This window comes from Patiria miniata, unplaced genomic scaffold (genome assembly GCF_015706575.1).
Source record: "Patiria miniata isolate m_02_andy unplaced genomic scaffold, ASM1570657v1 HiC_scaffold_13, whole genome shotgun sequence".
Taxonomy (NCBI): Eukaryota; Metazoa; Echinodermata; class Asteroidea; order Valvatida; family Asterinidae; genus Patiria; species Patiria miniata.
In genome coordinates this window covers 18,642,436-18,666,546 of record NW_024037051.1, presented here as the reverse complement: position 1 = coordinate 18,666,546, position 24,111 = coordinate 18,642,436, and the positions used below count along the sequence as shown (strand labels likewise).

At 42.3% G+C, this 24,111-nt stretch overlaps 1 protein-coding gene across 1 annotated transcript; it reads right to left on the bottom strand.

Annotated features, from left to right (window-relative positions):
* Window positions 1–1,670: 1,670 nt before the first annotated feature.
* LOC119721452 lies at window positions 1,671–7,851 on the bottom strand. The gene is made up of 5 exons (XM_038191532.1): window positions 7,323–7,851; window positions 6,285–6,308; window positions 5,898–5,933; window positions 4,616–4,639; window positions 1,671–4,229 (listed from the first exon to the last, which is right to left on the bottom strand). The coding sequence occupies exons 1-5, from the start codon at window positions 7,666–7,668 to the stop codon at window positions 3,871–3,873; spliced, it is 789 nt and encodes a 262-aa protein (XP_038047460.1). The 5' UTR covers window positions 7,669–7,851; the 3' UTR covers window positions 1,671–3,870.
* Between the last annotated feature and the right edge of the window lie 16,260 nt (window positions 7,852–24,111).

The following is a 24,111-nucleotide window of genomic DNA, read 5'->3' as shown; positions in this document are numbered from 1 at the left end:
ATATACTATTAAACAAGTTTACATTTGCGTGTAAAAACAAGGTGCCCAAAATGACTACTTAAAATCCATAATTTTAGGCCCCCCCCCCCAAAAAAAAATAAATGAAATAAATAAGTACACGAAATCTTTTGACAGAAATTCATACGACATACCATCTCACTGGCACACCACTCAATCTGAAGATTTCATTAGATTTTCCCATTTTCAGCTATGTCGACATTCTCATGGAATTGCCCATAAATTAAAGGACGTCAACCAAGTGGTGTATCAATATGAAGTGCAAAATAATTACGATCTGTCCAATGTCTATACTGCCATTTTTAACACTTTTCCACACACGTACCTAATACAAAACACATTTCCAACTTGCAACAACTTGAAATATAAGTACCTGTAAGGTTCAGCCTGTAAGGTTTAGTTTCTTTTACAAATCACGTTCATATGATTAATTTGTAATTCTTTATTCATGATCACCTCAACTTACACTAAAACGGGACAATATATCAAATGTATAGATTCATACCTCATGTGCTCAATATATTTTAATTCTAAATAACGGAAACACGTACATGCCGATATTCTCATCACATTAGAGACTACATTCAATCCCAAAATACACAAACCAAGTACAATAAGATATGAAATCACGTATAAAAAAATGCGATACAAAATGTCACGATTTATCCATGAGTAAACTTTCGCACAATGATCGATTTAACCATTGCTCATGCATGTATTCAATAACAAATGTGCCCCTCTTTTTATTGATAGTTGCCCGAGACACTCTCTAAACAATCGAAGCTTAGGCCAAAAAACAAAAAAATACTCGGTCTCTGGTCAGCGCGCGCGTCGATTTTAATCATGCGCGTCAACCTTTTTTTCCCCTTCAAATTGCTACAACAGCGCCCTCTGTTGCCGCACCTCCTCAATTTTTTGTACCAAGGAGCAACAAGGAATGGGGAAATTGCAGCAAGGTAAACGATAAAGGGCACCAAGGCAAATTATGGAGGGCATTAATGTATAATGAGGACACAAAAGAGCAAAATAGTACCCACCTTGTCTGTACAATTGGCTTGAAAAAAAAAAAGCCACCAAAAAAAAATAAATAAATAAAACGCGTCGCCGCATCAATTCCGGAAATTCGGTTTGACAAGAGACCGACTATATTTTTTTTGGCCTTATCACCACACAAATTTCGCAATAGTGTTGGTATCTCCATGTCGCCATTTTGCAATAGGCTGGTTTCGCGCTACAATCATCGTTCTAATTCTGTATTCAGGCGGCGGAATCAGACCTAGGCTACTAGTCACGCATATAATATGCACCATATACCTGTCCCGATATTGAGAGGCCGGGAACCAGTCTAGATGTTCCCGCGCTACGCCACTAAGCCAAAATTCTTTAAAATTAGGCCAGAGGGGTGCATAAAAAAACAACTGCATGGCCTTCTATTTTGTATTTGCGATAACTCCGACTCCTTTACAATAATCCGTTAACATTTCAATCAAAATGCATGGATGCACGATTTGGAGCCGAACCAGATGGCGATGGTTGGACTATTTAATATAATTGAAGGATGTTAAGAAATCACTGATTAACCCGCAGAAAACGATGGAGGTTATAGGTAAAATATACACACTGAAGAAAACTCGTGTAGACTTCGTACGGCATTGTGGTTATAGGTCTTTCTACACTTTATTCCCGTCCCTGTTAATTGCAATTGTTATTTCCCTTAGGAGTACAACTTGATTTGCTGGCTTAAAACTCTTTCTCTGACACTTTCGTCATAGCAGGTTGTCTTGCCTCTCTAGCTGTCAGCATTGTTTTGCCATTTCACAGGCCTTATGTAATCTCTCCTTAAAGGTATAGATGCATTATAGTCCTTCATGACCGCGCGCTTGGCAATCAACAACATTCAATAATCATCACACATAACGAGAGAAAGGTACATTGCTATTATGAGGTTGTATTATTCAAACTTGACAACTACATTACTGTAATTCTACTGACGTCTATTATTTTAATATTCTGATGCACTCCTTCATCCAATCGTCTTCCCAGAGTGATTATGAATAGCAAGCAAGCATTAGCAAAGCAAACTTTAAAAATAATAAAATTGTTTGCAGTCATTCTTTTAATTTGATACTTAGATGGCAAATGACAAAGTAACAAAAAACAAAACGGTAACAAGATCAGGGGAAAATGTCACACTTTGGACCGGGACAAAATTACTCGCATGTCCCCGTCCCCCCCCCCTCTCATCCCCAACGTTTAAATTTATAGTTTAAGTTTAAAAATATGGCAACCAAAGAAATCTATGCAAAACAAACACATCTCAATTATAAGAGTTTGCTGCTCCTTTGAGCTTAAAAAGAAAACAATAGCGTACAACATTTCAGTACTGGCTTGTAAATATGGCATAATGAAAGAAAAAAAACATGTTCAGACCATTTTAATCATTCCTATTTAAGTTCTATATCTACATAGACTAGTACTTATCTATTTCCGGCACTAGTTTCCATATTGACAAACCACGTACTAGTATTTGTTTTAAATATTACACGCGGGCAAATACCAAATCGAGCGCGATTATAATTGAAATTGAATTGACCTTATTTCAAAGTCCATACAGAGGAAAAGCAAGCCTGGCAATTTGTAGACAAAATAAAAGCGATCTGTGGATTTTTTGCTTTTGTTGAACCGCTCGGTTTCCATTACAGTTTGTGACCAAATCCAAGATTTTTTTTTTAAGAATGTGTTAAAAAAATAACAAATATTATACAATATTCTTAATATCCGACCCACGGTGATCAGAAATGGCTTTTGCCCACAACACAAATATTCATATTTCATTTATATTCATACTACTTTTTATTTATATTCTAATTTTATGTAAGAAGTTGTAAAGTTCAGTACTTGTAAAATTTAGTTTCTTTCCACACATTTCTTTAGAATGAATCATTTGTAGTTCACCTCAACTCGCTAAAATACGTTCACATTCAGATTTAGATGCAAATTTATCATGTTTGCGGTTATTAGAATGGCATCCATGTCGATATAATCACATTTTTATCACCTGCTTTTCGAAATATCATTTCACACAATTAATGCACTATTAAGGCACAATTAAGGCACTATTAACAAGTAAAAAATATCTACATCTATACATCAATTGCAATTCTAAACCACGAAATATAATGATGAAAAAAGAGAGAAAAACTGAAGATTTGCAATTTAAATTCTAAATATACAAAAGTATGGAGTATATTATAATGTACATATATTAGGCACTTAATGTTACATTCTATTTGATAAAATAAGACAATTTAACCATTAGTTAATAGTACAAAAATACATTTCGTTTACAATTTTCACACACAATGTTCAATTTCACCTGAATTAAAAAGATTATGGAAGGTGGTCATTTAAGGCGGTTAATTTTTAATTTTCCAAGTGTACCCTTTGAATAGAGTAAATGAGGGAATACATGTAATGGAACATAATTACAGTGATGATGCATGATTAAGAAAGTGGCAGTTTTCAGACATTGGAGGAATACACTACAGGTTGTTAAAATTCAGAAGGAAACTAAAGCGATCACGAAGGGAATTATACATTACTCAAAACCGATGATCAGTTTCTTTGGTCGCTACTTCCAGTGCCAGATCTGCTTTCCAAATTGAAAAGAATGTTGCATCCTGACACCACTTTTTTATCATATCTTCTAAATGATGGTTGGTCATTGCAAAATTGTTGAAAATACATGAATCTCGGACTGTGAAACGTTTCCAATTTTGTTAGGCAATACTTTGAAAGTGTTCTTGACTCTGCATTGGCTTTGTACATAACAGATGAAGTGGCGTTTGGATACTACATTTCTTCCTCCGAATTAATTATCTCGGGTGGATTTGGCCGGCTAGAATCCAATTGATTGTAGGGCTGAAATGACTTTACAGACTTGAAAAACTCTGGATTCGGGGGTTCGATTGGTGATCCGGGAACCGATTGTTGAGGTTGCAAAAGGGCTCCACTGTCGAGATTGGGCCGGGTAGACGAGCTGGGACCCGATTGCTGAGTTTGGTAATTATTGCCGGGCTTGGGTTTGACTGACGGGCTGTCTGGGGGAAGCGATTGCTGAGGTTGGGCTTTATTGCTGGGATTGGGTTGGACTGACAAGCGGGGATCTAATTGTTGAGCTGGGTCCTGATATATAGGCTCAGCTTCAACACCTGAAATACAACATTTAAAAATTAATGTTGCACAACAACGCACTTGCAAGTTACACGTAAACTGCTTTGTCAATGCAACACTTAAATATTCCATACTGATTTCACTGTTCATGGCCAATACATGTACAGTGTATTATCATTTCCAAGGGCTAAAAAAAAGCATTTCACATGTTTTTACATACACTCAAGCTGGAAAAAAATATTTAAAAGTAAAATTCACGACAACAAATATTTAAACCATAGAGGGAGTGGCTCCTATTTGGTTTTTTCACAATGAATAATGGATATCAATACAGTTACTGCAGCCATGATCTCAATTCTTAGAAAAAAATAAAATTATAAGCTAGAAAGTTAAAAAAAAAAACCTAGGAAATGTTTGTACTTACCTGCTGGCCGATCCTGATATGATCCTGAAAAAGAAAAAGGTTTTGCTTTAGTCAAATCAACCGAAATGAAACAACTTTTGATTCAATATGGTGTAAGTTATATCACATAATTTAGCATAATTCGGGCTTGATACTAAATATTTCATACTGATTACACAGACATATTTGCTAGGTGTAGGATTTTTTTTACACAAATTAAGTTGAAGACTGTACTCAGAAAGCACAGTTTTATACAGCAACATTACATTTTTCCACTTAATATTTATATGTGCCTTATAGGTTTGTTTGTTTTGTTTATATATTAATATATTAATTTATCTATTTATTTATTATTTATTTATCTTATTTATTTATTTATTTATTTTTTTGAGGGGGGGGGTACCCTGTACTTGAATGTTTAAAATGAATAGCTTTGTGAAACTATTTCTATAGTCCTTGTGAATTTTACTTTGCCTACATTCAACTTTAATTAATAATCTGTAATGTATGCAGGGCCCCAATGAAAACCACAAACTGTTTCAGCAAACCCTGGGTAAACAAACGTAATTAATATATACACACGTAAAAGTGAATTAACATAGTGTTTGTACGGGAGAGGACATTTTTGCAAAGTGCCATGATTAGAAAACACGCAAACAGTACACCCTACATGTGCTAGAAATGTTCACACGCACAGGTATATGGCTTATAGTTTGTGGGATCGGCTTATTTAATGGGGTTTAACTTCAGGATAAGGATGGAAGTTTTCAAATCAATTTGGTTGCTTTTTCTGGAGCGTTAACAGCACAAAAACATACTGCAAGTGAGACTTGCGCAATCCCCCTGGCATGCTAGCAGTTTTATAAAGTCAATGTCCCACACCAAAATGGAAGATTTCTAGTGTTTAAGCAAAAATGACCTTGACCTTTGACACTGTCGGCCCCAAAATCATTAAACTTCTTAAGACTACCAAGAGCAACCCACGAACCAAATTTCAAGTTCCTAACTAAAGTATTTCTCAAGTTACAGAGAAGGAATACGCTATCGCAATAAATCCCCCTCTGGCTTACAAGTTACAGCAAGGGGGATAAAAACCAGTTGATAAGAAATTGTCCCTGCTGCTTAATACTGTTGCAAGATATAACTCATTTTAAATGTTTGGCCAAATGGTCGAGGTTGACAATTTGGCCACAAAACATACACATGGGTGCTATAAACATAACTTATGTACTGTTTTGCAGAAAAGAATTATCCACACTAAAATAAAACGTTAAAGTGTAAAAAAGAGTCTCACAAGGCTTACCTTGAGAGTCAAATTCCTCATCCTCTGCTAGTGGCGCTAAAAAAAATAAAAATAAGGAAACATTTTTTTTTGGGGGGGGGGTTGTTCACCCTTGGTGGAGGCCATTGAAAAGTCCTGACGACTTCAATAATGAAAACCCCAACAAGACCGTCTTCAAAGCCCTTTATAAGTGTACCTTTTCATCATGTGCACAATTGAAAGAAAAAATGTGGCTTAGCACTCACAAAAAATCACAAGATAATTTGGGAAAAGTCTGTATTTCTCCATGAAGCAAATTTTGTGTCATTCGATAATGGATATCAATAAAGTTACTGAAGCCATGAAAAATTCCTTAATCAAATAAAATGGTAACCGAGTAAATTAAGAACGAGAAATGTTTGTACTTACCTGCTCGTCGATCCTTATATGATTCTGTAAAAAAAAAATGTTCTGCTTAGTAAAATCAACTGAAACAAATCACTACTTACTATTAAACTTAGGCCACTTCTGATTAAATATGTTACTAAATTAATAATTTAAAAATATGTCCGTTGAATGACCAGAACATAGGGTTTTTCGCATTATGATTTTTTTAGTTTATGCTTTTTTGGCGACGTGCAGTCTTTTAAATGATAATTTCGTGAACACATTCATTAATGTAAACTTTTGCCAGTAGCCAAAAATGTAAAACTTTTATTAAAAATTAGTTGACGTCATCTTGATGTCATTTCCAACGTAGCATACTAGTAACATTATTTACCTACCCATCAAGTTTTCTTGACGTTTTAAAAAATAATAATGCATTTTTGATGACGTCATGCATGATGACATCACACAAGGTTCACACTTTTGTGCAAATATCCATGACCTAACAAAGCTATATCACAGAGAATTTTAAATCTATATAAAATCACGTGATGACATCACCATGTCATCATGTCGATTTTCATCTACTTTTTCCTTAAATGAATACCTGTAGCTGAGAATATTAAAGCCCATTTCAAACTTGTATTAAGTTGGAGTCTTGGTGCTATTTCGAGACATCTGCTAGTTGATGTTAATGTCCCCTTTTCAATATTTTGTGAATTTATCTGCTTTGAGATAGCACTTAGGCTACACATTCAATCTCTGAAATTTAACACATTAGGGTGTAATGTTTTCAGCTAATTACTTGGGGAAAACTGGGGTAAAAAAACAAACTTTAATACGGCAAAATAAAAGTCGTGGTCTCCATGTTTCATCATCAACCCGTGTTTCTTAAAACATCATGTTAAAACTTCCTGCTGAAAACATCCAAATGCCCTGAAACATTCTTTGCGAAGAGTCACAATCAAAATCAACATAGATCCTTAATTCAAAATGTGTTAAAGTCTTACATCTCAACTTCATGGGAAGACCCAATAATGTGACACTGTTTTCAAATATGGCTTCAAACAGAAAACTTACTCAAGCTTATGTAATGCTCATCGAAGAGGCCTAGCAGGAGACATCCGCTCTTGGTACCGGTATTGCCCTTATTAATCACTACCATAAATCCATCATCTGTGCTCTTCACCACAATCAAATCCAGCTTGAGCATTTCAGCAGTTCCTGCAACATCCTGTGCCTCGACATACGTACCGTCTTTAGCTAGTTTGATCAGGTGGTCTTCGGCTCCATTTTCTGTTGCTGATGCCAAGGATTTTGATATCTGATGATGAGGCTCCTTAAAAAGGAAAACAAATCTCATTAATTCAAAAACTAATCCTTGGCTGAATGCAGTGCACATACAACACAATGCATAAAGTAACATTTAAAAAGAACAAAAAATTACACATTTGTGAAAATGTGAGAGAAGTCAGATTTGACTTAAGTTTGTGTATTTCTCTCAGCAAAGACAAGACCTTGACTTTTTTACAAGTTTGAAATTATTTGCAGCTCGACAGTAATTCAGTTCTTGCAGGGTAGACTGATTCCCGCCTCCCTATCAGAATAAATAATGTAGGGTCCAGGAAAGAGCAAAAGTAACCCAAAATAAAAGCCTTTTTTTCCTAAAAAAGAAATAGTTGTTTTTATTAAAGTGATACATATGTTCAAGTTGAAAAGTCAATAGGAGAAAAGACAGTTCCTCTTTAAACAAATCTTACATTAAAAAAGATTTTCTACAGACAAATTCAAAGGTGGATTTCCCTGCCCCCAAAAAGCAATGTAAATTTTATTTCTTTTTTTGACTGACTTTCGTTTTCAAATTTTATCTTCTTTTATTTATATCACCCTTTCCAGTGTTCGAAAGAAAAGACCACACATGTTATCCTCTCTTGTGATCCACGAGTTTTACAGAAAACAGCCTACAATCACAACGGAGACAAACATTTCATTTCAGTACCAACTGGCGAAGAAATTCAACCAATTTTTTTCGCAGATCTGCAGCACTCGGTACAGGACTACGGCCCAGGCGTTTCAGCTGGTCTTTCACCGCGTGGAAGAAACAGTTGCCTTCCCCAGGGACATCGTTTCGAATGTCCATGCCAAAGACAGGGAGGTATTTCTTCAGCTGATCAAACAATAACGAATTCGCAAGAGGCTTCTGGCGATCTGCATCTAGAAGGCGTTGTTTTTCTGTCTCATCCGCTGAATCATGCCATGAAAAAAAAATCGTAAGATTACAAATCCCTTGTAAATATGCAGTGGCTCTTATATCCGGGTAAACGTGAAGCTGTCCTGGGCACAGCCATATGGTTGACAGAGAGAATGAGCTAAAGTGAACTGCAAACAGCATAACCATGGAGCTTTAAGTGTGTTTGAGTATAGTTCACCCGGATCGACTTGGGTTAACCCCGTGTCCTTCGATCAGTCATTCTCGGGGCTCACCCGGGTCAGCCACCACAGACCCTGCTATACTAGTGGAGCAGAGTCACTGGTGGAAATATGTCACAGGCATGCGATTCCAAGAAACGGACAAATATGGTGGCCGGACAGTGGAAATCCCAAGTGGACCTAAAAATCAACTTTATTTGAAGTCTTAAGGTAATCATTTATTGAGTTCATTACGACTTTATAGAGGCTATAATTCCAGCCCCTTTTTTTTACTTTTGCAATTGACTGAAAAGCAGTAAATCTCAAACTAAGACCCAGTCCAAAATGGGCGTTTTGTCAGTCGCTGCGACTGCGGCTACAGACATCACATGAGGATCGTGACGGCCCACATTTGAACGTTCGATTAGCCCGGCTGTCGTGGCTAACCCGTCTGCTAACAGGTCGATCCGGGTGAGTCACTCGAACGCACCCTTTATAAGTACGCATTCCCTGGCGTAGGATACTTTGGGACATGTCGCGTTCGCAGACATTCTGAATGAATGTGCATATTGAAACCTATTGGAATTACAGTACATATAATTACATTTAAACTGCAATGCCTGAGGTTGCTCTGCCCGTGCTTTTGTTACTAAATTGCGATTTTTTTTCCAGCAATTCAAACAGTTCTTTACTTTTAAATGAACAAACTCCTCCGAAATTTTGTTATGGAATAATTACTTTACAAATTCCAAATCACTTTTAGCCCAACAATAATTCACGCGTATCTTTTGTGTGTTTTGCGTGCAAATGCAACCAAAAATAAAATGTTTTTTTTTTTCACAGGGTTGAAAATTTAAAAAAGAAAAAAGAAAAAACAAACAAATTGAATATGCTGAAGAGCCCTGGGAGAGCAACTTTCAATATGCAGCTGCATAGGCTTTCAAACAGTTTTCATTTATGCAATGCTTTCCGATACAAAAGCAGACAACCAAATAGCCGAACATAAGTTGGTTAGCTTTCCATAAGTTGGTGCGCATGGATGTGCCCATTTTGAGTTACGCCTCTATGGGCCAGCAGAATATTTACCTGTAGACTTTACCAATTCGCATTCGATCTTAAATAGTACAATAGCAGTTTGCATACTTCTCTAAATTATTTGTGATATATCATTGTGCGTACAAGTGTTGGCCAAGTGTTGGCCAGGGAAGACATAGAAATATCAGGAAGACCATCTGTATTGGTTGCTGTTTTCCAACATTTGTGGCAAACAGTCGGTCCCACTTGTGCAAATGTTGCCAATGTTGGCAAAGGTTAGCATCGCTCATGTAAGTCAAACGCATAGCTCGAGCTGCAAGCTTCACAAATAGCTTCATTGGCAAAGGTTTATAGCGTCGTTCACATAAGTAGAACGCGTATCTGGAGCTACATGCTTCATGAATAGCTTTCAGGACACCCAGCTTAGCCAAAGAGAGCATTGGATTCTTGTGTTTATGAATAATTCATATGAATAAAGTTTTTTCAGTATCGGCTGACTTATTGGGTCGTATGTATAAAACTAGCATTTGCTTTTACTACCCATTTTTAAGCATTTACTTGCATTAGTATGAATAAAAATGAAGCAAATGCTTTTACTGGAAAGCATTTGCTGAAAGCTAAAAGTATTTACTTTTTACTTGCTAGCTTTCGCTAGACTAGAAGTGTTTACTCCATTTCGTATGAATAAAAAGGAGTAAATGCTTCAGATTTCAAGCATTTACTGGTCATTTTTCAAGGCTGGGTTGGGGCAACCTTGAAAATATAAAGCAAGTACTTCTGCGCAAAAACTGCTGCATTTATCAATATTAATCGCCCCAAAATTGACACAAAACATTAATAAACTACATAATACCATACACTGTATTTTGACTAACATTTATGCGCAATTTAAATACTTTTTTTATTATGTATTTTATTACTAGAATTAGAAACGATAATTTCACATTTTGTTCACGATATGAGAAGTGTTAGCGTAAAATTCAGTGCGGCACAGAATGATTAAGGATAAATTTTATCCAACGGCACCCTGGGGACTGAACAAAACGAAATCATTTGTTTAGTTTAATAGATCCCCAATCTTTGCAAACTATTATTTTTAATATTTCAATAAACAAAACTCTTTGTGTATCGAATGTTGGTATGATTTTACCCACTTTAACACGTCTGTGAGTTTTATGCAATTGTGACGTCTACAGGACACTGTGCACCTTTACAATTTTCATGAATGATGAAAGTATTGTGACGGAGCACGAAGTGTATGTGATAAATTCAATGCAACCACTGTCTGTATAATGACTGTATTACATCGAGTCACCCACACTTTGCATATTGGCAGATCCTGATCGCTGATTGGTCAGTTGGACTTAGGCACTATTGTATAGCAGACTGAATTTATATTGGGGCTATAGGCTACCGGGTGAACTCAGGGGTATAAAAGCAGCTGCACGACAGGATTTTAGGCAGATGATTCAGAGATGATTCAAGTGATAACTTAATGATTGGAACATGTAATTGGGGTTTAAGTAATACTAGACAAATAAGGATGATGATGAGGACGGATTAAAGGCTTGACCATTGTTCGTGATTCCTGACTCCGATTCCACTCATTCCACTGGCTCAAATTAATGCTAATTAGACTGATAATCATCGAATGTCAGGGCCAAAGTCCTAGGGTAGATAAAGGGGCCTGAGAAGATTACGAATCTCAGGGATTACCCTTCCCTACTCCCCTTCCGCAATCCCATTCCACAAACCCCTTCCACCTTCCATCGGCGGTATTCCACCGAGGATTCCACTGACGGTATTCCACTGAGGATAACTTGTGCCGTGGCCCATCGCTGCGGGGACTGGACACCATCGAGGCAGCACGCTACCTATCAAACCAGCCTGACGAAGGAGAGCTGGCACGACAACGTCACATTGGTGGCAGCGGTGGGATCCACCAAGAAGGACTACAGTGGAAGCACGGGGAGTGATCTACTGGGGAATAACAAGGGGAGCGGAATCACTCAGGATGGAGCGAAGAGACGAGCCAGGATTCGTCACACCAACGAGTCTTCGTGTGCAAGAAGTCGACTCGGGTGTGGAATTTCGATACCGGGGAAGCGATACTTCACCTCAAGTGGCACTTGGGTACAACATGCCAGTTAATAAGAGCGCCGGGAATCAGCCCATCATAGCACCGCCTCAGCAACAGGCCTATCCAGTTACAACCATGGCGCACGTTGAAGTAGCGTCAAGTGGGTTCACTGGAATGATAGGAACTGTTCCGGAGGGGTGGAGGGATCAAGCTGCAAGCAGTGTGGAGAAAAGGCAGGAAGCAGCCCAGCATGGTTGGATGGGCAACGCCGGAGAGCCAAGTGCAGCTGCATGGATGCAGAGCCCACTGCAGGCGTCTACTCCAATCAATCCATTTGGGCAGAGGACGAGAGCCACAATAGGCCACAGGCAACCAGCAACGATCGGAGGAATCAGGGACTGGAACCCAGAGGGAGCAAGACACAAGGAACTCCCAACGAGTGGATTGGAAGTTGGAGCTGTGTCTGCACCAGGAACTACTGCCATTGGGGCATATGTGCCACTGGTTTTCAGCACAATGACGGCAGGGATGAGGACTTCGCCGGGGTTTGCAGCAACGGTAATGCAACCTGCGAGCGGAACACAAGTCTTCACCGCCACTTCTGGCGACCTGTCCTGGGCCGAAGCTGGAGGGCAAGGACAGGTGGGAAGCACGTACAAGCCGATTTCAAGTGAGCGGGCAGGCACGTGGCACCAGGTTTCGGCTGCAAAGGGTGCGTCGAGCCAGCAACAGCCTCCAGAAAGGTCTTCCCCAACGAAGGTGGAGCAAGGGTTGGCGGGATCGACGATCCAGAGTAGGAAACCTGGGCCCACGGTGGAACAAGAAGGGAAAGCTAGCGCGAAAGAGGAAAACACCCATCACCGAGCACAACGGAAGCCGAGTTTTGTCCCGGATCGATTCTCGGGGGACATCCCTTGGCAGGATTATAAGGCACACTTCGAATCTTGCGCCACGATCAATGCGTGGACAGCTGAGGAAAAGGCGTACTTCTTAGCAGCTAGCTTGAAGGGACAAGCCCAACAGGTGTTGGGAGATGGAAATCAGGGCGAGCAGCTGAGTTACAAAGAACTGACTACAAGGTTGGATCGGCGATTTGGACCTGGAGAACAGGCCGAGAGATTCTTGTCGGAATTAAGGAGCAGAACTAGGGGAGTGAATGAAAGCCTTCAAGCACTCGGCCAGGGTATCCGCCGTCTGACGGAACTGGCTTACCCAGAGCTTCCCAGAGATTCCCGAGAAAGACTGGCCAAGGGGCATTTCATGGATGCCATTCAAGATGCTGAAGTGCGGGTGGGAATTTTCAGGGCTCACCCGAAGAGCTTAGATGACGCAATACGGGCTGCGCTTGAAACAGAGTCCTTCCTTAATTCCGAGAGACAGCGACAGCGGAACCATGGTGGCCGGCAGGAGCGCAACATGAGGGCTACTCGCCAGGTCGAGACTGTGTCCAGGGAGGAATTCAACCGGCAGACACAGGCCATGTCAGAACAGCTGAATATATTGCAGACGATGGTGACTGGTCTGGCCAAGGCAATGCAGGTTCAGACCTCATCCCCACAGAAAGACGAGAGTGGAACAAGCAATGTAGGAAATAAGAAAGAGGGAAGAGAAAGGAGCATGTTTGAGAATGAAGCATGCTACAACTGTGGAGGCCTGGGACATTTCAGACGGAATTGTCCCTCAAAGAAGCTGAGCCGAGCTTCGGGAAACGCCAGCGGGCCAACCCAGCGGGTCATGGGAAGGTCGTCACTACCAGACCCAAATCCAGCCAACGTCACCGTGAAGACGAGTCAAGAGGGAATTCCCCACCAGTAAACAATCAAGTTCATGCCCACAGTGTCTACGTCCAAGGGAACATCGGCAGATATCCCATCAAGTTCATGATAGACACTGGGTCAACAGAAACCATTATTTCCACAGAAGAGTTTGACAAGATGAGGCGAGAAAGCAAACCACAATTGCTACCAATGGCAGAGGTCATCCGTCAGGCTGATGGTACGCCGCTACCGGTGCAAGGCAGCGCATACATGGATGTGCAAATTGGGGGCAATTGTACCAAGGTAGAAGTCATCGTCGGCTCGATAGCCAACCAAGGCATTCTCGGGATGAATTACCTACTCACCACGGGAAGCAAGTTGGATCTGGACCGGATGGAACTTCGTATCGGCGAGCACACCATTCCATGCAAGGAAACGTCTTCGTGTTCTTTTTGCTGTCGTGTGCTGGTGGAAGAGACAGTCCACATTCCACCGGGACACGAGTCCATAGTACCGGGGGTGTTGAAGCAGCAGAAGAAGCTGACTGGCTGGGGTATCATCGAGCCCAGCGACAGAACAAGTGTCGGGGAAAGGGGGCTGGTGATAGCGAGGACACTGGTGAATGCGGGAGCAAGGCGCTACCCGGTGAGAGTGTTCAACCCTGGCACAAGTACAGTCACCATCTACAAAGGGAGTACTACGGGAACTTTGACGTCAGTTGATGATGCGGACATTGGCATGGATGAAGTCTGCGGATCTGTGGCTGTATTGGAGCGACAAGAGGATAAAGACATCAGGTTACCAGAGCATCTAACTAAGCTATGTGAGCAGAGTATCCAGAATGTGTCAGAGGGTCACCATTGGAGGGTTAAGAAACTCCTGTGGGATTTTCAAGATATATTCTCCAAGGGAGACGACGATCTGGGTAGAACAGAATTAGTGAAGCACACGATTGAAGTAGGTGCTGCAAAACCGATTCGGCAACGACCAAGAAGACTCCCAATTTGGCAGAGAGCTGAGGCCGACGAGCAGGTGCAACAACTGTTGGAGAGGGGCACAATAGAGCCGTCAAATAGCCCTTGGGCATCTCCAGTAGTTCTGGTGCGGAAGAAGGATGGGTCGACCAGATTCTGCGTTGACTATAGAGCCTTAAACGACTGTACACTGAAGGATGCCTACCCTATTCCAAGGGTGGATGACAGCTTGGATTCCCTGGCGGGGGCGGAATGGTTTTCAACGCTTGACCTTGCTAGCGGGTACTGGCAGGTGATGCTCGACGAGGACGCTAAGGCTAAGTCGGCGTTTGTAACGAGGTCGGGGCTTTACCAATGGAATGTAATGCCGTTCGGCCTTTGCAACGCGCCAGCCACTTTCGAACGGCTAATGGAAAGGGTCTTTGCTGGGTTGCAGTGGGAGATTCTGCTCCTGTACTTAGACGACATCGTCGTCCATGCCAAGACAGTGGAAGAGGAGGTAAACAGGCTGGAAGAAGTGTTTCAGAGGCTTCGCAAAGCCGGTTTGAAGCTTAAGCCAAAGAAGTGTTGCCTTTTCCACCAGGAGGTGGCCTATCTGGGTCACGTCATATCGAAGGAAGGAGTGTCCACTGATCCAGAGAAGGTTCGGGTTGTGAGAGAGTGGCCTACCCCGCAGTCAGTGAAGGATGTTAGAAGTTTCTTGGGACTTGCCTCGTACTATCGGCGGTACATTAAAGGGTTCGCCCATGTGGCAAAGCCACTCCACAAGATTACTGAGAAGAACCGGGCGTTCAACTGGACGGAGGAATGTGACAAAGCCTTCCGGACACTGAAAGAACTGCTGACGACATCGCCAATCCTAGCATACCCAACCTTGGAGGGAGAGTTCATTTTAGACACGGATGCGAGCAACATTGGCATTGGGGCTGTCCTCTCCCAGCGACAGGGTGATGGCCTGGAAAAGGTGGTGGCTTATGCAAGTCGCACTCTTACCAAGCCGGAACGAAACTACTGCGTGACGAGACGAGAATTGCTTGCCGTAGTGGTATACGTAAGGCACTTCAAGCAGTACTTGTACGGGCGCAAATTTACTGTTCGGACCGACCATGGGGCATTGCGATGGTTGACCAATTTCCGCAACCCGGAGGGACAATTAGCAAGATGGCTAGAGATCCTGAGCGAATTTGACTTCGCCATCGAGCACAGAGCTGGAAGAGTCCACCAAAATGCGGATGCACTGTCTCGCAAGCCGTGCAAGCAATGTGGCCGGGAAGAGGAAAGGAGTGGACCCCAAGAGGAACAGAAGGCAGAGGAAACAAGCGATACATCCAGTGAAGAGGAAGAAAGAAGTGAATTACCAGAGGAGCTGACAGTGAAGAAAATAATCAGAGGGGAAGAAGAAAGGGTTGCCAGGACACTTACCTTGAATCCCAAGTGGACGCTGCAGGAGATGAGGGACGGTCAGATGGCAGATCCTTCCATCACATTGATAATGCAGGCAGTCGAGACTGGAGAACGACCAACTTGGGAAGCGATCTCAGCAGAGCAAGCCGCCGTAAAGACATACTGGGCGCAATGGCAACAACTAAAAGTGCGGAGTGGTGTACTGTCTCGACGATGGGAGTCAGAGGATGGGAAGCTTGGCAGATGGCAAATAGTCTTACCAACCAGTTTTAGAGATGACGTACTCAAAGAACTACACGACAGTAACACAGCAAGGCACCAGGGGGTCTACAAGACATTGCAAAAGGTGCGCCGACATTATTACTGGTCGGGCATGTCCGCCGATGTGCGGGCTAAAGTAAGGCAATGCACGATCTGTGCCCAGAGGAAATCTCCCAGCAAGAAGGCAAGGGCTCCACTGAAGCAATACATCGTGGGAGAGCCCATGGAGAGGATCGCCATGGATGTGATGGGGCCCCTCCCAAGAAGTAAGCGAGGGAACGCCTATGTTCTTGTTATTGGTGATCCGTTCACCAAATGGATAGAGGCCTATGCGCTCCCGAACCAACAGACATCGACAATAGCCCGGACGGTGGTGGAAGAGTTCATCTGCAGGTATGGATGCCCCAAAGAGCTCCACAGTGATCAAGGGACCAACTTTCAGTCAGCAGTGTTTAGAGAAATATGCAAGCTGCTAGGGATCGACCAGACCCGCACGTGCCCATGGAACCCCAAATCAGACGGGTTCATTGAAAGGTTCAACAAGAGTTTGGTGGATTTAGTGAGTGTCATACTGAGGCCCGATCAGCAAGACTGGGATGAGCAACTTCCCTATGCCATGATGGCATATCGCAGCGCAGCGCAAGACAGCACTTCGGAGTCCCCTTACTTCATGTTAATGGGACGGGAGATTGCACTGCCTCTAGATGCACTGACAGAGTTACCAACTGCGGAAGAGGATCCTCTAAGTACGGACTATGTGCAGAACCTTCGAAAGAAAATGAGTCAAGCACACGAAGTGGCGAGGAAGAACATCAAAGCAAGCCATCAGCGGCAGAAACGTAACTACGACAGGCGTGTTGCGGGGAAGAGCATTGAAAGCGGCAAGTTTGTGTGGTTGCACAATTCTGCAAGGAAAAAGGGTCTCTCGCCGAAGCTGCAATTCAAGTGGAAGGGTCCGTACCTGGTCACAGAGAAGCTATCTGATGTTACCTTTCGTATTCAAGAGAAACCACGGACGAAACCTAAAGTGGTGCACTATGACAAGTTAAAACTGTACACCGGACCTACACTAGAAGACTGGAGAATCAAGTCAAAAGCGGGCCAGACGAGACAAATTGAGGAGCAGGACGAGAGACCTCAAAAATCGGCAATGGCCGGAGCGGACAAGATGGAACAGACTGAAAGCCAGGGGAATGCAGACATCACGGAGGAAAACATCACTCAAGAAAACCCAGTAGAGATGGAAAATGGATCTGATGAAACAAGTCCGTCAGAAAATAATGAGGTGAGCGGAGGCCACCACCAGGAGACGGGAAACCCCACGGCAGGAAAAACGGCTCAAAGTTCCCCGAAAATACAGCGAAGATATCCCGTAAGGGATCGCAGACGTCCAATCCGACTGGAGGACTATGTGTAAATTCCGCCCTATAAGGGTGGCTGTGGAATTAATTGGAACTGAGTTGTGGATAAAGCGCCCTCATGAGTTTCCTGCGAGTCACCTATGGCAGGCGAAGTAATGAGAGCGTACGGCAAACCGATACTGCGTTGTGTGTGTAGCGCGCACGCACACGGAGCCGTGTCGGTACGCGTGCCATTTCGCACTTAGACTTTGACCTGAACACATGAGCTGAGCTATTTGCCGACATCGTATTCCACTGACATCTATATTCCGCCGTATTCCATCAGCATTCCACCCACATCTATATTCCGCCGTATTCCATCAGCATTCCACCCACATCTATATTCCGCCGTATTCCATCAGCATTCCACCAACATTTATATTCCACCGATATTCCACAGAAACTGTACATAGCCAGCAGAGCACCCCAAAGATCAGCATGCCAGACGAGAAGCGAGGGACCGGGAGTGAGAAGCGGACTGGAAACCAGCAGAGTCGTGATAAACCTGGTAAGGAGAGGGCGAGACGACCCGACAAGGACCACCGGCCAGATCCCCGCCGCGACAAACGGGAACCTCAGCATCGGTGTCCCCACCTGGGGTGCAAGACAGTGTGCACCCAAAGGTCCAATTTGTGCCGCCATCTCCGTGAGGTGCATCGTGATAAAGAGAGAAAATTCTTCTGTGATACCTGCGGAGACTACTTTGCCCGCGGAGAGACCCTGGAAAGACATATGAAGACCCATAGCAAGAACAGCACACCATCACGCTCATCTCGCCCCGTATTTTCAACGCCGAAACCCCGCAAGACATCTTCATCACTGCCTTCACTTCCGCCGGAACCAACTCTCGAGCTGCTTGAAGAGCCTGCTACCCCCGCCTCAGCGTCTACCAGCACCGCTTCCCCACACCCGCGGGTTGGCGGGAAATGTCTCAAGAAGTTGATGAAGGAGCTCGAGAAGGAACCTCCTATGATGGCGGACTCCTCCACATCAGAGAGCGAGGTGGACACAGACCGGCAGGACGACAACACAGGACACAACTCCGACAGGATTGAAATGACCATCACAACGATCTTCTACCGGAACGAGGTAGTAATCCACCAGGAGGAGATCAAGCGAAACTTCAACATGAACATTTAATTCTCTATAGAACTTTGAGTACATGTGCCTTTAACCGTGTCTTTGGTTGACACCCACTGTTTTTAACTCAGTTATAACCTGATACATTTTGTAAACTATTTGTTTTATAACGTTAATTGTTCAGACCTTTTCATATATTTTTCGATAAAGTTATTTTGTTGCGGACTTTGTAAGATTTACTGTTGAGGACTTTGTTACATAAAGTTATCTGTTGAGGATTGGTTATATAAAGTTATTTTGTTGAGGACTTGTAAAATTTACCGTTGAGGACTTGTTATATAAAGTTATTTGTTGAGGACTTGTGTAAAGCTATTTGTTGAGGACTTGTGTAAAGTTAATTGATGAGGACTTGTAAAATTTATCGTTGAGGACTTACTATATTCAATTAAATGTTGAGGACTTGTTGCATAATTATTTCGATAAAGTTAATTGTTCAGGACTAGTTTTTAAGGCTACTTGTTGAGGATTGTTAATTATTTAACTTTTGGGAAACCATACTGTTTATTTTTGTAATAGAAATTAAGGCTTATTGGAACAAAATAAAGTTAGTTTTCAGGGACTGAAAACTTTGAGAGGGGGGCTATGTGACGGAGCACGAAGTGTATGTGATAAATTCAATGCAACCACTGTCTGTATAATGACTGTATTACATCGAGTCACCCACACTTTGCATATTGGCAGATCCTGATCGCTGATTGGTCAGTTGGACTTAGGCACTATTGTATAGCAGACTGAATTTATATTGGGGCTATAGGCTACCGGGTGAACTCAGGGGTATAAAAGCAGCTGCACGACAGGATTTTAGGCAGATGATTCAGAGATGATTCAAGTGATAACTTAATGATTGGAACATGTAATTGGGGTTTAAGTAATACTAGACAAATAAGGATGATGATGAGGACGGATTAAAGGCTTGACCATTGTTCGTGATTCCTGACTCCGATTCCACTCATTCCACTGGCTCAAATTAATGCTAATTAGACTGATAATCATCGAATGTCAGGGCCAAAGTCCTAGGGTAGATAAAGGGGCCTGAGAAGATTACGAATCTCAGGGATTACCCTTCCCTACTCCCCTTCCGCAATCCCATTCCACAAACCCCTTCCACCTTCCATCGGCGGTATTCCACCGAGGATTCCACTGACGGTATTCCACTGAGGATAACTTGTGCCGTGGCCCATCGCTGCGGGGACTGGACACCATCGAGGCAGCACGCTACCTATCAAACCAGCCTGACGAAGGAGAGCTGGCACGACAACGTCACAGTATACTTTTTTGTATTCTGCAACTGCCGAAAAGTGTCATCATTTTTGCTGGATTTGAGGATCAAAATGTATGTACTACTATATGTACTGTATGCATCACCTTGATTTGGACTATTACACCACGTGTAAACCCCGTGTGTGCAGCAGTTCGTACACACCAAAGAAACCCTATTGTTGGCAATCATTCGTCCATGAAAACAATCCAACAGTAAGAAGCATTTGCTACCTGTTGTCTAGTAAATGCTGAACAGTAAAGGAATTTTTTTATTCATTTCATTTCATTTCATTTCATTTCATATTGGTTTATTTCAATCCATTATCACAGTTAAAACTGAGATACAATTCGAGGATTAATATGCTGGATTCAACTCAAGCATTAAGGCAATAATCCAGGGTAAATCAAAGCCAATTAGTGCAATGAATCATGTGTGCAAAAGACCATTCATGTAAGTCGGCAAAATGACGACTTACAGCAGATATTGGCATTCGCGTAAGTCGTCACAAATTCTCGAGTCCCGAGAGTGCCGGTTTGGCTGGAGTTTACTGTACTAGAAAGATAATGTTCAGGAGACAGTAAAATTCAATGTAAAATGCTCTTCCATTTACTCACCTTCTGAATCACTCTGTTTTGCCACTTTTTCCCCTGAAAAAAAAAAATTGGAAAATTAAACTTGTTGAATATGTCCAAATTATAGTAAATGCCAGCATGTTTGCACTTAGATGCAAACACGGTAGGCCTATAGATGCTGCAAATTAACAAGTAATATCCCAGATTAAAACATAAATGGAGTTGTAATACAATAGAATTGATCCTCGATCGCCTATTGAAGGTATGACCATGCTGACTATCGGCATGACTCTAATGCCAGTACAGCTAATGCACACGTTACTCCCCTTGAACCACAACAATAAGTTTGATCGTGACAAACATGGGGCTGGTTAGCTCAGTTGGTAGTGCATTCAGGTAATGGGTACTGTACACAGGCGTACCTAGGGGGGGGGGGGGGGGATTTACCCCCAATATTTTGCAAAATCTGCCCTTTCCCATTCAAATGCCCTTTTGTAACCACCGCTTACCCCCCCCCCCCCCCAATAATTTGTAAAGAGTGCCCTTCTTGTAAAGAAGTGCCCTTTTTTTCTGAAGAAGTTCGCTTTGAAAAAAAAAATTGTTACCCTTTTTGGTTCCATTTGCCGTTCTGGGTGCCCTTGTTTGGAATTTCACGCCTGTGTCGCCCTAAAGAGCAGCATATATTGACTGTGTGCATAATTGTCGGTTTTGAACAGCACCCCCATCGATAAATTGTGCCTGCCCCCCCCCCCCCCCCCCTGGATTTTAGGGAGACCAAGTGTCCGGAGAAACAGAAGGTGTCTACATTTCACCACGGACATGACGGATGGGCAAGTGCCCTTTCCAACAAACCCCCCCCCCCACCTCCCCATTAAAAATGACTGTGCTACGCCACTGCTGTATGTATACTCAGTTTTGTCTGAGGGCTTGTGAGAAAAGACCGAGAAGCTTGGGTGGGGCTGAAAATGACCAGCAGTGTCGATTTTTTATCAAGATGAGTTGAGGAGGGACCAGCAACTTTGGAAATTGGGTGCAGGCGAGGGGGTGGGGGGGGGGGGGGGGTGGGGCAGCAGCAAAGCCAGGGTTCTCATCCTGGTTCTCATCCTGAAAGGTAGACAGGTATTTTTTCACCGTTTTTTCACTTTTGGCAAATCTGTGAATTTTATTAGCTGAAACTTCAGCTGCATGTTAGATAAGATAAGAATGTTTGCATGTTTGAGGTAGCAATTTGATGAAGGTTTACGGTAGCACCATGTAACAAATCTCTTTTTATGAGTTTGTGAGTTTCTGAAAACAACCGGGGCAAACTCAACAACCAGGGCAAGGTTAAATGCTGTGACTGGAAGCAATGAAGCATGATGCAAGATGAGCAGGGTATGCTGGCTGATCTTTTGAGGCATGTCAATTTGCAAATTTGCAAAAGGTTAAGACATACAATGTTCATGAACATTTCCGAAACAAGGCGTTGGTTACAATGCCCTATTTACGAGGCAAACATAAAGCTAATGAACTACTTTGTCAAATTCCAATATGATCCGGGAGCTAATAAAATAAATAAATTGTAATGCTTAGTGCTTTCCATTGTATCAACAATCTCAAAGCTCTGTACAATTATTCCCCCATTCATCAGGACACGACACCACACGGTAGCCGATATCAGCTCACATTCGGTCCTCTACCCTCACACAGGTACCCATTTATACTCCTGGGTGGAGCTAGAGAGGCAATTGTAGTTGAGTGTCTTGCCCAAGGGCACAAATACTATGTTCCTGGCAGGGTTCGAACCCACGTACCATCGTACTTGAGTCATAAACGCCGTAACCACTGGACCATGGCATTCTATTGTCCATTATCCACCCAAAATGATAATAATAATTATTAGTTCACTAAACCAATCTTTCAGGCACTATACACGAAATTGTTGACTGGTCACAGCGCCCTCTATTTCAACTTGTTGAATTGCTTATTGTTGAATTGCTTATGATTTAAATGAGACTTAAAGGTTTGCATGCTGGACACGATCAATGAATGGGAGGTTTGCGACAACACCATGTGAATAATGTCTCTTAGTGAGTTGTTTTGTGGTTCTGAGAAGAACCAGTTGATTTAACTCCTATGGACTTATGATTTAATTGTTGAATTAAAACAGTTCAATTTTAAAACCCTGACAATTCTCTTTTCTTATTTTATATTTTGGACAGGTGTGCTATAAAACACATATGGACTGGTATAATTCGGTCGCTAGTGCACTGCCCCCCTCGGGCCTGTGAGTGACCAGAAGAGGGTCCTTTACTTTTTTTCTGCCCCTCTTCTGGTCACTCACGGTCCCTCGGGGCGCACAGACATGCACTATTGACTTCATTGCCAGTATATGTGTATAATAATGCCATATGGCCAGGCTATTAACAATTGCTGCAAACCCAGGAAAATAGAAAAACGGGGAGCACTTATCACAGAGGATAAGGCTTTTCACAGAGCACAGCTTTGAGTGATCGAGGTTAAAAATATCACAGCAAAAGCAATCTCAACAATGCTGAGAGAACTTAATTTGATCAAGTACCATTAAATTGCTGGGGTCATATTCATGAAACCTTACTAACTTAGCAGCCAACTATTGTAGGCTTTTAGTAGGATACTAAAATGCCTAGTAGTCCACAACTAAATTGTTATTCATGAAACCTTACTAATAAGAACCTTGCTAACCAGTTACATACTAGGAGAATTTAGTTGCATACGCGAGTAATTGGGTACTTTTTGGTTGAGTAGGCATGTATGGAATGTGATAACAACAGATACAATAGTGTGATGAGGAGTTTTAGGCTAATCCATGTCCAGCATTTGCGTGGTTTAGCAAAAAAAATTACCAAGGCCTATTGTTATGTTGTATAGCATGTATAGTGTACTGTCTGCGTGTAGGTGAATCAACATCAAATCCTCTAGCATGAATTACATATAAAGCTCGGTTATCAGACATGGCTACAAAAATGGCAAGGAATTTAGGAAAATTATTCTCAAAAGGAGAACTCTTTATGGCAGACAAGTATGAGGCATTACAAGATATTAGTGATGCTAAGCATAAGGATGCAAACACTAACAAGAAAAAGAAAGATGCATGGGGCAGCTATTCGTACCCAACACCAATCAAGATTTTCACAGGTTGAAAGATCATTGGATATTCAAAAATTAGATGATCCAATTTAAAAACTGAGTCAAGACAATGCCTGTCAAGAATGAGAATCAAGTCCAAGAAGGCAGGAGAGGAAAGCCACCTGATCGCTGCATGCATCGGAGTCGAAAAAGGGTGTCCTAAAAATATACTGCATACATCACACATGCACCGTGAGCATATCAATACCAGTACCCCCTCTCAGCTGTACGCATGCGCTCTGTCCGTTTTGGGGGTTGTCTTATTGAATGACTACTGCGGCAGTCAATGCGTGCATGGTACATACCAGACCACGCACACATTTAATTCATTACTGTGCACGTACATATGTCATATGTTGTGGTCTCTACTATCAATATCCCAACCGTGATGATACAATTTGAGGATTAATTTGCTAGATTCAACTCAAG